This window comes from Vanacampus margaritifer, chromosome 4 (assembly GCF_051991255.1).
Source record: "Vanacampus margaritifer isolate UIUO_Vmar chromosome 4, RoL_Vmar_1.0, whole genome shotgun sequence".
NCBI classification, from domain to species: domain Eukaryota; kingdom Metazoa; phylum Chordata; class Actinopteri; order Syngnathiformes; family Syngnathidae; genus Vanacampus; species Vanacampus margaritifer.
This window is the reverse complement of record NC_135435.1, coordinates 28,520,104-28,533,935: the sequence shown is the minus strand read 5'-3', so window position 1 is coordinate 28,533,935 and position 13,832 is coordinate 28,520,104. Positions and strand designations below refer to the sequence as shown.

At 41.8% G+C, this 13,832-nt stretch overlaps 1 protein-coding gene across 1 annotated transcript in view; it reads right to left on the bottom strand.

Annotated features, from left to right (window-relative positions):
• The window catches only part of LOC144050785 (protein kinase C-binding protein NELL1-like), a 162,999-nt gene extending 149,367 nt beyond the window's left edge, over positions 1-13,632 (bottom strand). The window contains exons 1-2 of the mRNA XM_077564368.1: positions 13,441-13,632; positions 12,973-13,101 (exon numbers count right to left, since the gene is read on the bottom strand). Of these exons, the coding sequence (XP_077420494.1) occupies positions 12,973-13,101; positions 13,441-13,489 (178 nt within the window). The 5' untranslated portion in view covers positions 13,490-13,632. The remainder of the gene's footprint in view (positions 1-12,972; positions 13,102-13,440) is intronic.
• Between the last annotated feature and the right edge of the window lie 200 nt (positions 13,633-13,832).

Below are 13,832 nucleotides of genomic sequence, written 5' to 3'. Positions count from 1 at the left end.
ATTAATTTTATTTAATCGTAATTAACCAAAATAACTTCAATAGTTAACTCAAGATTAATCGCAATTTTTTAAATCTGTTCTTGTACAATAAAATGTACAATAAGTTTTCATACTCTTGTTAACATAAAAGTGGGATAATAATGTTTAAAATGTGGCTGCGTCTTTTAGTCATTGATGCAGTAATTTCAGAATAAATCATAAATATGAGTTAAAATTAAAAGATGTACTGCACTGTAAAAAATGAGTGTGATATTGATTTGTGTTGGTCATTTTTCTGCCACTAGATGACAACCCTGTGCATTTTTCTTTTCATATTCATAGCCATTTAATATTTAACATGAAGTAACTTGTGAAATTCTGCACATTTTTTAAAATTGTAAAATACAACTTGACCCTAGTCTCCACAAATATATGTATTATTATATTTATTACTGATAAATTTTTACGTGGATGTGGATTGCGACTGGAATTCTCCCAGTACAGGCGTGCTAAGTAAGGGGCGGTCATTAATCGGGCGTTAAAAAAGGAGCTTTAAATCAACTCAAAATGAAAGCACAAATTCTACACCGCTACTAATAAAATATATAAAATCCTCTCTTTATTTCTCCCACTTGCTGTGTCTTGTCTCACAGGAAGATCCAAAACCACCAGACCTGAACTTTCTCCTCTCAGACACTTATTCATAGATTTCTAAATTGTTCTAATTTATAAAGTGCTTTGTTATCATCATGAGACCAACTGTAGTAACTGGGTGTGTTGATACTGTTTTAATTAACCCGTGGGCAGTATTTTATTTTGAAATGGCTTGGTCAGAACCAACAAAAAGCCAAAAAATGGTCACAATAACGCCTAGGGGGTAAAAAAAATGCATCACTGCAATAAATGACTTTTCAAATGTTTCTCTTGTTTGCTGGGACAAATATCCTCTCTTACCAAGAAGTTAAGTTGAACTAGCTTGAAAAATGTCTCCTCATCGTTGTGTGTGTGTGTGTGCGTGAGCTATAATTGGGTGAATTTCCATTCCCTCGGGTGCAGTGTCACACTGACATATTAACAGTCAGTCATTTTGCATTGTCAAGTTAACGCTTTAGCTTTTAATGAACTGCAGATGAGATGTAGGTAATACTTCTCCCGTGTATTCATTATTCAGCTCTTCGTAGCCAGGGTTAAAATTCTGATCGGGCGGCTGACATTGCTGATAATTGTCTCGGTAGAAGATAAAAGCATTTGTTTGCTCTTCTCTGTTACTCGGGCAACAAAACCGTTTTCATCTACAATCCCGCGCAAGCGCAACATTGTGTAACATCCCAGTGAATAGAGGAGGAACACAACAATGTAAATAAAGGGCAGGATTTGAGTATTGTCTATTTGTGCCCAGTCATGCATTAAATGTAACCAAGACACAAAAAAAGAGGCGAATGTCTTGTTGCGCGGGGAATGTGTCACTTCTAAAATATTTCTAACTCCCTGTGGGATAAACAACTTTGTTCTATTGTAGTCAGTGGCATGGAGTCTGCTTCTTAAATCTAAAAAACAGAGGATGCAACTGTTCTTCCAAACAGTTCCAGGGCCTTGTGATCCATTCAGTGGCAGCGCCGCCTTTGCCTACCTATTTATTTCATGATTGTAGTATACGCTCAATGTTTGGTCACATCATAGATTCGGAAATGTTGTTGCTCAGGCACAGGAATGAAAAGACTAATGAGCAGGCTTTACCATTCATAACCTTTTTGTGCAAAAGCCTTCAGCAACAAAAGCAAAAGAAGCCTTCATCACTCATTCATTAAAACTACTCTCACTTTTCAGCCTATGTCTTCCCCCCGAGACATGACAAGCCGGTGTAGCAGCGACTCGACACGTTTTCTGATGCCGCTTCTTCACAGGATGACGTTAGTAAATGACGACTTGCCCTGACATGTAGTCATTGTTCACTTTTTTTTTTGTCTGTTTCATCTGACATAGTTAGATGCTTCAGTGTTGAAGTTTGTGTTTGCATTTTCCCAAGGCTAAAGCGTTGAAAACTTTTAATAGGCATAGTACACCAGCCTTGCTGTCATATAATAACCAATTTATTAGCTTTTATCTGATGGATGAGCAGTGCTTTCAGGTGGGACAAAATAAGTGCCCGTACTTTCCTTATTTGATAGTTGCCAGGTAAAATATGGCAGCGAGTAACAATACATAAGCAATATCCGTCCATCCATCTTCTACCGCTTATTCGAGGACGGGTCACTTTAAGAGGGAAGCCCAGACATCCCTCTCCCCAGCCACTTCAACCAGCTCCTCCGACGGGATCCCAAGGCATTCCCAGGCTAGCCGACAGACATGCCTCTTGGACGCCTCACGCCCGGAACATGGAGGCATCCAGGAGGCATCTGAACCAGATGCCCGAGCCACCTCAGCTGGCTCCTCTCAACGTTGAGGAGCAGCGGCTCTACTCAGAGTCCCTCCCAGATGACGGAGCTTCTTACCCTACAGTATCTCTAAGGGAGAGCCTGTAGGAACGTAGATCACTTTAAGAGGGAAGCCCAGACATCCCTCTCCCCAGCCACTTCAACCAGCTCCTCCGACGGGATCCCAAGGCATTCCCAGGCTAGCCGACAGACATGCCTCTTGGACGCCTCACGCCCGGAACATGGAGGCATCCAGGAGGCATCTGAACCAGATGCCCGAGCCACCTCAGCTGGCTCCTCTCAACGTTGAGGAGCAGCGGCTCTACTCAGAGTCCCTCCCGGATGACGGAGCTTCTTACCCTACAGTATCTCTAAGGGAGAGCCCGTAGGAACGTAGATCAACTAGTAAATCGAGAGCTTCTTCTTTCGGCTCAGCTCTTTTTTTACTACAACAGATCGATACACAGTCCGCATCATTGCAGCCGCTGCACTGATCCGTCTGTCGATCTCCCGCTTCATCCTGCCCTCAATCGTGAACAAGACACCGATAATTAAACTCCTCCAGGATCTCATCCCCGACCCAGAGCGGGCATGGTACCCTTTTCCAAGAGGGCACGGTTCCCTTTTCCGACCGAGGACCATGATCTCAGATTTAGAGGTGCTGATCTCCATCCCAACCGCTTCGCACTCAGCTGCGAACCGCTCCAGTGAGAGTTGGAGATCACGGCTTGAAGAAGCCAACAGCACCACATCATCTGCAAAAAGCAGAGATGCGATGCTGAGGCTACCAAACCGGACCTTGAAATTCTGTCCATAAAAGTTATGAACAGAAACTTGAACAGCCTTGGCGGAGCCCAACCTTCACTGGAAACAAATCCGACTTACTGCCGGAAATGCGGACCAAACTCTGACACCGGTCGTACAGGGACCGAACAGCCTGTAACAAGGGGTTCGGTATTTCGTACTCCCGATGCACCCCCCACAGTACTCCCCCGAGGGACCCGGTGGAACGCCTTCTCCAAATCCATAAAACACATGTAAACTGGTTGGGCGGACTCCCACACACCCTCAAGGACCCTGCTGAGGGTGCGCTATTCCACGGCCGGGACGAAAACCACACTGCTCCTCCTGAATCCGAGATTTGACTTGCTGACGGACCCTCCTCTACAGCACCCCTGAATAGACCTTACCAGGGAGGCTGAGGAGTGTAATCCCTCTATAGTTGGAGCACACCCTCCGGTCCCCCTTCTTAAAAACGGGGACCACCAGGCGGTCTGCCAATCCAGAGGCTCTGTCTCCGATGACCACGCGATGTTGTAGAGGCGTGTCAACCACGACAGCCCCACAACATCCAGAACCTTTAGGAACACCGAGGAGCTTTCCAACCGCCCGAGGTAGGAGAGCCCACCTCAGAGTCCCCAGACTCGGCATCCTCAAAGAAAGACGTGTCGGTGGAATTGAGGAAGTCTTCGAAGTCACGACGTCCCGAGTCGAGATCAGCAGCACCCCATCGCCACTATACGCAGTGTTAATGGTGCACTGCTTTCTCCTCCTGAGACGCCGGATGGTGGACCAGAATTTCCTCGAAGCCGGGCTGCTGATAAACATTACATAATTTTTCCCCCCCCGTCTTGAATATGAAATGTCCGACTGCATTTCAATGCACCTCATGTCCGGTCCACTATGTCAATATTTATACTCGCCGAGTAGCCGCTACCGCCGGAGACTTGTGCCGTATCATTGAATATGATTTTGGGATGGCACTGTGATGATGCCGGTAGAAACTATGAAATGATTCAAAATACGCATAACAGTAAAATGAATTATAATTATAATATAATGCTTTTCGTCCAAGCATATGGCACAGCCTGGTTAGTTTGGGGCGATCACTACACATTGCCTTCAATTTGACAGCAAGGGCGTAATCGAGACGCGTCTGTGCCTTTAAGAGCTATCCCCTTCATGTACGATGAATAATTCACATTCCGTGGAGGTCCCAGTGAGGTGGGACCGGTGTCTCGCCTCCTCCTCCAGCAGCAGGACAGCCAGGAAGCTCATACATAAAAGATGAAAGGTTTGATAACCTTCATTGGTTTTGCTGGCGCTGTAAGACTTTATTGTCGTTGCATTGCTTAGCTACGCGCGGCCTGCCAATTGCGCACAGCCTGCCTGCGTGAAGCATGGGCATGTCATGCCATATGCATCCTGACTCCACTCTGCAGACAACAAGGTAGAAATAGAATCTACACTCTTCGAAAGGGAGTGTGGGGGGGTCGTCTAAGACCTTCTAATTCGATTTTTTTTTGCAAATCTTTAATGAAAACATAATTTGCACACCATATTTTTAGGTCTCTCTTTGCAGTCATAGTTGGGTTGTGACCCAAAATGTGTCATCCCGTATTACTCCTATTAACACCACGCGTCTATTTTTACTGCAGTATCAGCAATGTGAGCTAAATTGAGCTCTTTAAAATTGCCGTCTTAAAAAAAAAAAAGAAGAAGAAGAAAAAAAGAAAAAGGAAAACAATTGCCGTTTTCCATTCTGTTTTAGGAAGCTTAGTTCCTGCTTCCTGTTGGACTACACAACACACATCTGTTGAAAGGAGCAAAACATTCCTCCGATCGTACGACACAAATAGACAACATTTACTTTGAGCAAGATTGGGATATTTAGTTTATTTATTTATTTTTGTATAGAGCAGATAGACTCCTATGAAAGGGCAACGGTTTAGGTGAACGGTATGGGATTTTTTTAATAGGTTTTAAGTGAACTAATGAATACACACACACTCGCACGCACGCACATACACAAAATCCCCCACATACAAAAAAAAAAAAAATAAAATTAAAAATAAAAGGAGAGCAATGATGATGACATGTCAAATCGGTAAAATGAACCGAATGAACAATACTGAGCTCTCCCCCAAAAATAAATAAATAAATAAATAAGAAAGGGCAACCGTAAAATGGGATTATAATCTACGAGTCGAATTTTGGGGGGGTTTATGTTGAACTTGATCCGCCGTCTGTTTCATGTTGAGTTTTATTCTCTTCCTTTTTTCTTTTCTTTTTTTGTCTTGACACCTTGGTTTGTCATTAGCTTCCTGTTCCGCCTTAGGAGCTGAAGGGTTGAGGTGTCAATGACATACATTTGATCCCACAGGAAGACTGAAGAGAAGCAATGTGAGCAGGATGAAACAAAACCAAAAATATCTGTTGAAAACTGTCACTATTTTTTGTGCACAATTTGAATTTATTTATTTTTTTTAATCATCAACGCTACTTATCAAAGGAAGCTTGGGTAAAAGTATCGATGCATTGGGAATTATGATTAGCAAGCAATTTGCTATCAAGTCCAACAGTGCACTTATTTCTTAAAAATCGGATAATTCCACATATGGTGGAGAACCACATCTGAACATCCTACCTAGCAACATAAGCTTGAACGGGCTTTCTAAATTGTAGCATAACTTCCTTTAACGACACAGGCACAAATAACAACAACATATTTGTATGTATTAATCAATTATTTATCAATTAATATTACTTATTGAAACCTGTAGAAGAGTATCTTTAACCACAATGTCTAATACAATTTCTGTGTTGATGGCGATATTAAAACGCATGCATGAACGCAACCGTATGAAATTCTTCCTCGCCCACGCTGGAAAAGTGGTCGCATATGCAAACATTTTGGTCGCAGTTTCCAGCCCTGACTCAGCGTATTGATATCATGATTCAGCCATTTTTTTGGCTACCTGTACTATCTACTACTTTTAAATTGAATGTCTACTGAAACTATTTTTTTCCAGCACACTTATTCTTATTTCACAACTCAAAGAAGCATTTTTCCTAAAATATTCCGAAAACACAAACACGTGATGACACCATCGCAGTTTATGAACGAACCCAGAAGAGATGTTGCCGTGACATTTGTATTCCTATTCTGAGGTTTGCTTTAATTTACTTTTTTTTTTTGCTGGAATCCAGAATAGCTGTGCAGCCAACCAGGTTGCTATCCAGGTAATTATTTTGCAGATAACGATAGTTGCCCCTTAAGCAACGAAGAATCACAAGTTATGCGAGTAATTAAAAAACACAAGCAGAGCTAGGAAGGGAGCCAGAAAAGGGTGAATGCAAAGCTTCAGTTGTTTGGCAAATTCTTAACAGCGCTGAGTTCATTGGGGCTAATTGTACTTCTTACCTTGAGTTTATTTTCATTTTCTTTGTTACTGTGTTCTAACTTTTCCCATCACTCGGCATCTTTAGCCAACCGTTATGCATGATCTTTTAGTAAACACTTTGAAACGTGTCATTCACAAGAAACAGATGACCATTATCTGCTTACTATGTAATTTACAGGGTGTCCATAAAGTCTCTTTACCATTTCATAAATTTATTAAAAATGCAATTGATTAGATATTTTATTTAGATTTGTTCTATTGTATTCAGCGTTTATTAAAGTTTTTTTTTTTTTACCTCTTTTAATACACTTCTACATGGGCACCATTAGTTGCACGAAGCACATCAAGATACTCGATTTCTTGCCATGTTCGCCGTAGCATAGCCTCATCAATTGTGGCAATGACATCAGTTATCCTTTGCTTAAGGTCAGTAATGATAAACACGGTGTGTTTTTTTTTTTAAACACTGAATACAATAGAACAAATCTGGATAAAATCTCTAATCAATTGCATTTTTAATAAATTTTTTAAATAGTAAAGGGACGTTATGGACACCCTGTATATTTGTTTCGCCTTATTCAGATCACAACTTTTTGCATTCTTGCATTACTTTTGGCTCACTCGTCCTCTTTTCTCACGTAAAGAGGTGACCTCAGTCAAATATTTGCAGCACCTTTCTCCCTTTGCACCCATAGCAGCAAAAAGCTTCAAATGTATTTTTGCACTATGGGATGTGCATGAGAATTATTTTTTTTTACTGTTGAAGGCTTGCTTCTTTTTAAACCACGGCAGAAAATGGTCAGTTAGAAACTCCCCATACTCCCCATACTCTGAATATCGACCAATGGTCTAACCTCCTCATAAATCACATTTTAATGGAAAAAATATCTGCCTCAAATAAAAACCAAATATCAAAATTTATAGAAATATGGTCTACGTATATAGAATTTTTTAACCTAATTCTGGTTACTTAATTCTGTCTGTTAGCGAGAGCCACCACATCGTGATAACTTACATTGATGTTTCTGCATTTGGCAATTTATTATTATATTATATCATTAGTATGGGATTTTTTTTTAATGGGCTTTAGGTGAACTGATGAATACACACACGCTCGCACGCACGCACACACACACACACACACGCACGTACAAAAAATATATATATATATATATATATATGTGTGTATATGTATATATATATGTATATATAAAAAAAATAAAAAATAAAAAAAATAAAAACATTTATTAATTTTTTATTTATTTATTTGTTTTTTTAAAAAAAGGAGAGCAATGATGATGTCAAATCGAATGAACAATACTGAGCTCTCCTGAAAAAAAAAAAAAAGAAACTCCCCATATTTTGCGGCTCGTTACGACACAGTAAATGTGCCTCCCATCTCGCACCGGATTTTTCCAGCCGAAAACTCGACCCGCTCCTCGTGGACGTTGGTGACCATCTATCAAACCGTTCCAGAACTCCAGCCATCTGGACTGTTCATAGTAGCTCGGCATTCGTGATGGAATGAAATCATTTAAACATTTGTCTTTGTATTTGATTGGTCAGCGGGTGGCTCAAATCAGCTTTTACGTACTCCACGGCAGCAAACCTTTGGAGGATCCTGCATCAAGAGGTTCAGCAGCTTTCAAATTCTACTAACTGCTCATCAGTGACATTTGAACAGCTGCTCTCTTAATAATAATACAATAAAAAACATATGCCAGGCAGAACAAACCCTTTTTACTCTCTGAGTCACTCACAAATTACTTAACAGTACAAATGGTTTTGCTCCTTTTCGCAAAGAATTGAAAAATGTTGTTTTCATCAGCATCCCCCTTTCTTTCTTTTTTAGGAGAACTCAGTGTTACTCATGAGTCAACGTCTCATCATCATCGCTCTATTTTTCTGTGCTCTTTAGTTCACATCTTTGAAACCGGCTACAATTCCATATCGTTCAAAAACATTCCACCTCGTTCAATATGATTCCACGTTTGTATATTTTTTGTCATCCAGCATTCACACGCAATTTCTCCAAAAATGGCTTCACCTCATTTTAATTAGCAACCTTGTCCGTGATCTAAGGCAAGATAAACAGTTTAAGCAAAATCTAGGCCAGGAAACTAAAACACAAATGCTCTTTTATGTTTGCATATTGATTTGAACTACAGCGTCTAATCAACGATACAATGAATGTATGATGGATGCAATATGTATGCATTTTTCTGTGTGTCAAAACAACATTTTAAAATTGCCGTCAGTGCCGGTTCAGTACTGGTGCCGTTGCCAGTCTTCAGTCTAGTTCATCTTGCGCAACTCCGGTTGGCCTCCCACTGACAGAGAGCCAAAAAACGAGCCGTCATGACACGATCAACCTAACGTCGCTATCTTAACGCATGCATCTCTGTTGTCCAAGCAACACGCGACTCGGGTTCGCTGGCCTGTAAAACGCCAGTTGAATATTGGCAGCAGGGACCCGCAGTCGCCGCCCCCAGCCTGACTCACAGTTTTAAATGCAGTGTTTTTCTAAGATGGTGTCAGCACCATCTGGATGAGGCTGTGATTTCCTCCGTGGTGCTTTTTGACATTGACACGGCGTGCTGCGGAGATTTGCAACATGTATTCTGTGCAAAGGGAGCAACCATGATGCCAATCATTATGATTTCAGTTCAGTCACGTAAGTTGTTTTGCTATAAAGGGTTTCCAAACTTTTGAGTGGATTTGTCAGCACATTTTCAGTCATCACATTTATCTGTGACATTTATCCAAAGGAAATAACGGTTGTGTTGTTTCAATATTGAATTCTTCCATGGAGACCGTTTGTCAGGTTCAAGTCTCTAATCTCATGTTTCAGTGTGGCCTTGAGGTCTGGCCACAGCAGATATGCAAAGTTGCAAATAAATAAATACATTTTGTACACAAGGACAGTGGTGACATACTGTGTATGTAGACATCCTGATAAGAGTGGACACCAAACAAGCTAGCAGCAACCTGATATGGTAGCATTCGGTCAACAACTAGCTCGGGGGTTGGGTGGGAAGTACACACAAAGTGCACAATCATGTTAATAAAAAGTACAAGCTATACCACATATGCAATTATCTTGTTGTGTTTTGTTCCCGGTTATCGGCGCCCAGCGGGAGAGCATTAGCGTTTTTTATCCCGCTTTGTTCATCAAAAGGTCGGATCACACATCGAGATAAAGACCTTTTAGTGAAAGCGTCGCTCAGCCGCCGACCCTAAACACGCTTTCATTTAATGCACTAGAGCAATAATCATGGGACGAGAGATGAAGTGATGAGAGATGAGATAAAGACGTGCTGCGATGATCACTTCTGCAAAGCTTCTGCTGTTGGTCTGGATGACCGCTGCCCAGCCAAAGTCTCTCTCTTGCTCTCTCACCCTCTCTCACTCTCACTATGTCAATCTCACTCTCACTCTCAGTATCCCGCAGTCTCTCACTCTCTTTCTTTCTCTCACTCTCTCTTTTTCTCTCACTCTCTTTCTTGCTCGCTCTCTCTATCCCTCTCTAGCTGTCTCACTCTATCTCTCAATCTCCCACATTGTCACTCTGTCTCACTCGGTCTCTCTCGCAGACGCTCTCTTTCTCTCTTGCTCACTCTCTCTGTCCCTCTCTCACTGTCTCACTATATCTCAATCTCCCACATTCTCACTCGCTCTCTCTCACTCTGTCTCTCTTTCTCTCTCACAGATTCTCTCTTTCTCTCTTGTTCACTCTCTCTGTCCCTCTCTCACTCTATCTCTCAATCTCCCACATTCTCTCTCTCTCTCTCTCTCTATCTCTTTCTCTCACAGGTTCTCTCTTTCTCTCTTGCTCACTCTCTCTGTCCCTCTCTCGCTCTCTCGCTGTCTCACTCTATCACTCAATCTCCCACTTTCTCTCTTGTTCACTCTCTCTGTCCCTCTCTCACTCTATCTCTCAATCTCCCACATTCTCTCTCTCTCTCTCTCTGTCTATCTCTTTCTCTCTTGCTCACTCTCTCTGTCCCTCTCTCGCTCTCTCGCTGTCTCACTCTATCACTCAATCTCCCACATTCTCACTCGCTCTCTCTCACTCTGTCTCTCTCTTTCTCTCTCACAGGTTCTCTCTTTCTCTCTTGCTCACTCTCTCTGTCCCTCTCTCGCTGTCTCACTCTATCTCTCAATCTCCCACATTCTCACTTGCTCTCTCTCACTCTGTCTCTCTCTTTCTCTCTCACAGGTTCTCTCTTGCTCACTCTCTGTCCCTCTCTCGCTCTCTCACTGTCTCACTCTATCTCTCAATCTCCCACATTCTCACTCGCTCTCTCTCACTCTGTCTCTGTCTTTCTCTCTCACAGGTTCTCTCTTTCTCTCTTGCTCACTCTCTCTGTCCCTCTCTCGCTCTCTCGCTGTCTCACTCTATCTCTCAATCTCCCACATTCTCACTCTCTCTCTTTCTCTCTCACAGGTTCTCTCTTTCTCTCTTGCTCACTCTCTCTGTCCCTCTCTCACTCTCTCTTTCTCGCTCATGCTCTCTCTCTTGCACTCACTCTTTCTCACACTCTCTCTTTCTCACACTCTCTCACTCTTTCCATCTCTCTGCCTCTCTTTCTCCCTCTCTCCCTCCATCTCTCTCCGTGCGTGTGTACACAGGTAGAGAGACTCATTTTTCAAATATCGGAGCTAGCTACTGTTTGTTTGCAAACACAATGCTTCTCAATTATGTTCTGGTTTCTTTACAATTGCCTATAGTTACCACAGGATGGCAGCAAATCACTACTATTCTATTTCCTGAGCACACAAAAAAGCAAATAGGTGAGATTTTCAACAACAAAAAATTAAAACGTGCTCCTGGAATTAACGAGAATATGTCAACAGTCAGTAGAAGAACATTTCTTTGAGCTCTACGTTTGCCTCTTTGGTTTGTAGTGTATTCATTTAAACGGTCATGTAATGCTATCAAAAAATATGCTTTCAGTAAAGTAAAAATGATGTTGAACGTCAGTGGTTAGTTTTTCTTTTGCCTTTTACTGCAGGGAAATTCATCGTACAGTGTATGAAATAAAATCATGCCATACATGTTCGTAAAGAACACCTTGTAAGTTTCTCACACCATCTATTGCACTTGTTGGCGCATCTCATCAATACTAGTAACCAGGAAGGAAAGCATAAGGAGAACACGTTGGCAGCAATGTGCTAGCGTGTACATATCATAAGTTTAAAAAGAGGAAAAAAAAAGTGTGTGAATCCTGGGTGTCCTCCATTCCTCAAACTTGGGCAGCTATGCATCATATTTGGCTAATTAGGTGTTCTGCATGCTGCATTCATTCATTCCAAGATACTGGCACAAGCGCGCGCACACACACACACACACACACACACACACACGCTCTCTCTCTCCCTCTCTCTCTCGCTCATGACGTAATACTTGATTCAAGCTACTGGTGTTGATGCCACCATCCTTAAACTAAAATACCCTCTCCCCCCCTGTTATAGTTAAGGCTTAAGCAGCATTTTTAACATGGTTCTGTCATGGAAAAAAATCACATTAAACCTGCATTCATTTAGAATTACCTCATCAATTAACAACGGATACTATACGTTCATTTTTGGCTTTTGTGTAATGTAGACAATGAAGAAGGTCACAATGGAAACACAAGGCAAAACACTTTTTTTTTGTTACTCTTAAGATTTGGCTCACACACTTACTACAAAAAGTATTTCTTTGCACCTTTTTTTCCCCCATTCAACTACTTTAACCACCTCTAACAATGCGCTTAAGGCCAAGGGCAACGCAGGAGTAAAGAGGGAGCTCAAAAAAAAAAGCATCTGCAGCTCTTTTCAACAGTCTGCTCAAAGCAAAGGTTTCCTCTGACATCACACTTACAACAACAGGTCAACCTTTTGACTAAGCTTGATTTCCTTTCACTTAATCGCATCGAAACTCTAACATCTCACGTCACACACTGCATGGCAATTCCATATTTATAATTATTTAATGTTAGGTCTCATCAAAGGTCGAGAGGAGCTCTGAGTATGTGTCATACAAAAACAATAAAATATCTTAACCAGTTTAGCTCCCGATGTATTTTGTGACATTATATGTGTGCACAAACAATTTTCAAAAATACATTTGTGTAATAGTGTCAATTTGTGCGTAGTGGCATAATTCACAAGTTGTGATGTGTAACTTTACTCAAGCAGTATTCATTTTTATTGACTCGCAGTCTGATTTTATTCACCTTTTGCTTGCTCCAGAAGGATTCTGGTGCCACTTGCTGATATGATACATGTGTGTGATTTGAGAGAAGATGCTCTCATGTGGATCTCAGCATCCCCCACAATTACAAGGATTGGAGAGTGCACACAGCCACGAAGCATACGACAAGATTGTCCAACTTTTATGGTCGTCTTACCTCGAAAAACGAAGGCTTTGCTGCTGTTGTGAAGCCCGGCCACTTGAGTAATTCCATAGGTAGCGTTTGCCAAATCCAGTTCATTGATTATGTCAATTTGGTAGTCTTGATCTGTACCAAAAGCCAAAACTGGCCAAGGGGGTGGGAAAGAGACACATTCAGTCAGGGTACATTATTGCTGTTCATCTTAAATTGCAGTTGTGTTAAAAGTCGTTTTTAATGCATTACATTTAATTGATACCATTGAAAATAAACGTCTGCAGCCTACACCTGCGTTCTGTTTAGCAGCAGCTGTGCGCAGATAAACTCGTGCATTCTCTTAGTTTGCAAACGGCAAGTGAGTGAAACAAAACATGACACCATCTTTCCAACTGATCACTTTCGCGCAGGTGGGGGGGGGAAGAAAAAAAATCGAAACGGCAAGAATGTTGCGGCGCTCACAAATAACGAGGTGGTCTGTCGTCTTACCTGGTTTGGAAAAAAGCAAAAGGTATAAGAAAGCCACGGAAATATCCATTTGTGTTGGAATTGCGCTGTACGGAGTCCCGAGGCGTGCGTCTGGCAAAATCCACGACGGGCACCTTGTTGGTCCGCGTGCGCTGCTCCCACTCAGACTGTACGTGCAAGAATTGAGGAATGGTCCACGACGCACGAGCAGGGGATGCTGCAAAGCACAAAAGCATCGCTCTTGTGTGTGTTCAAGAGCAGCCACACACTCGCCCCTTGCACTAAGAGGAGAAGAGTTCTACATGATATTTCTTTTGTGAATTGGACTTGACCTCAGGTTGAAACGTGGAGAAGAGTGAAATAATAATTGAGTGAAACCCCCGTCTTGCAAAGTTCCAGTTTTAGAGATTAAG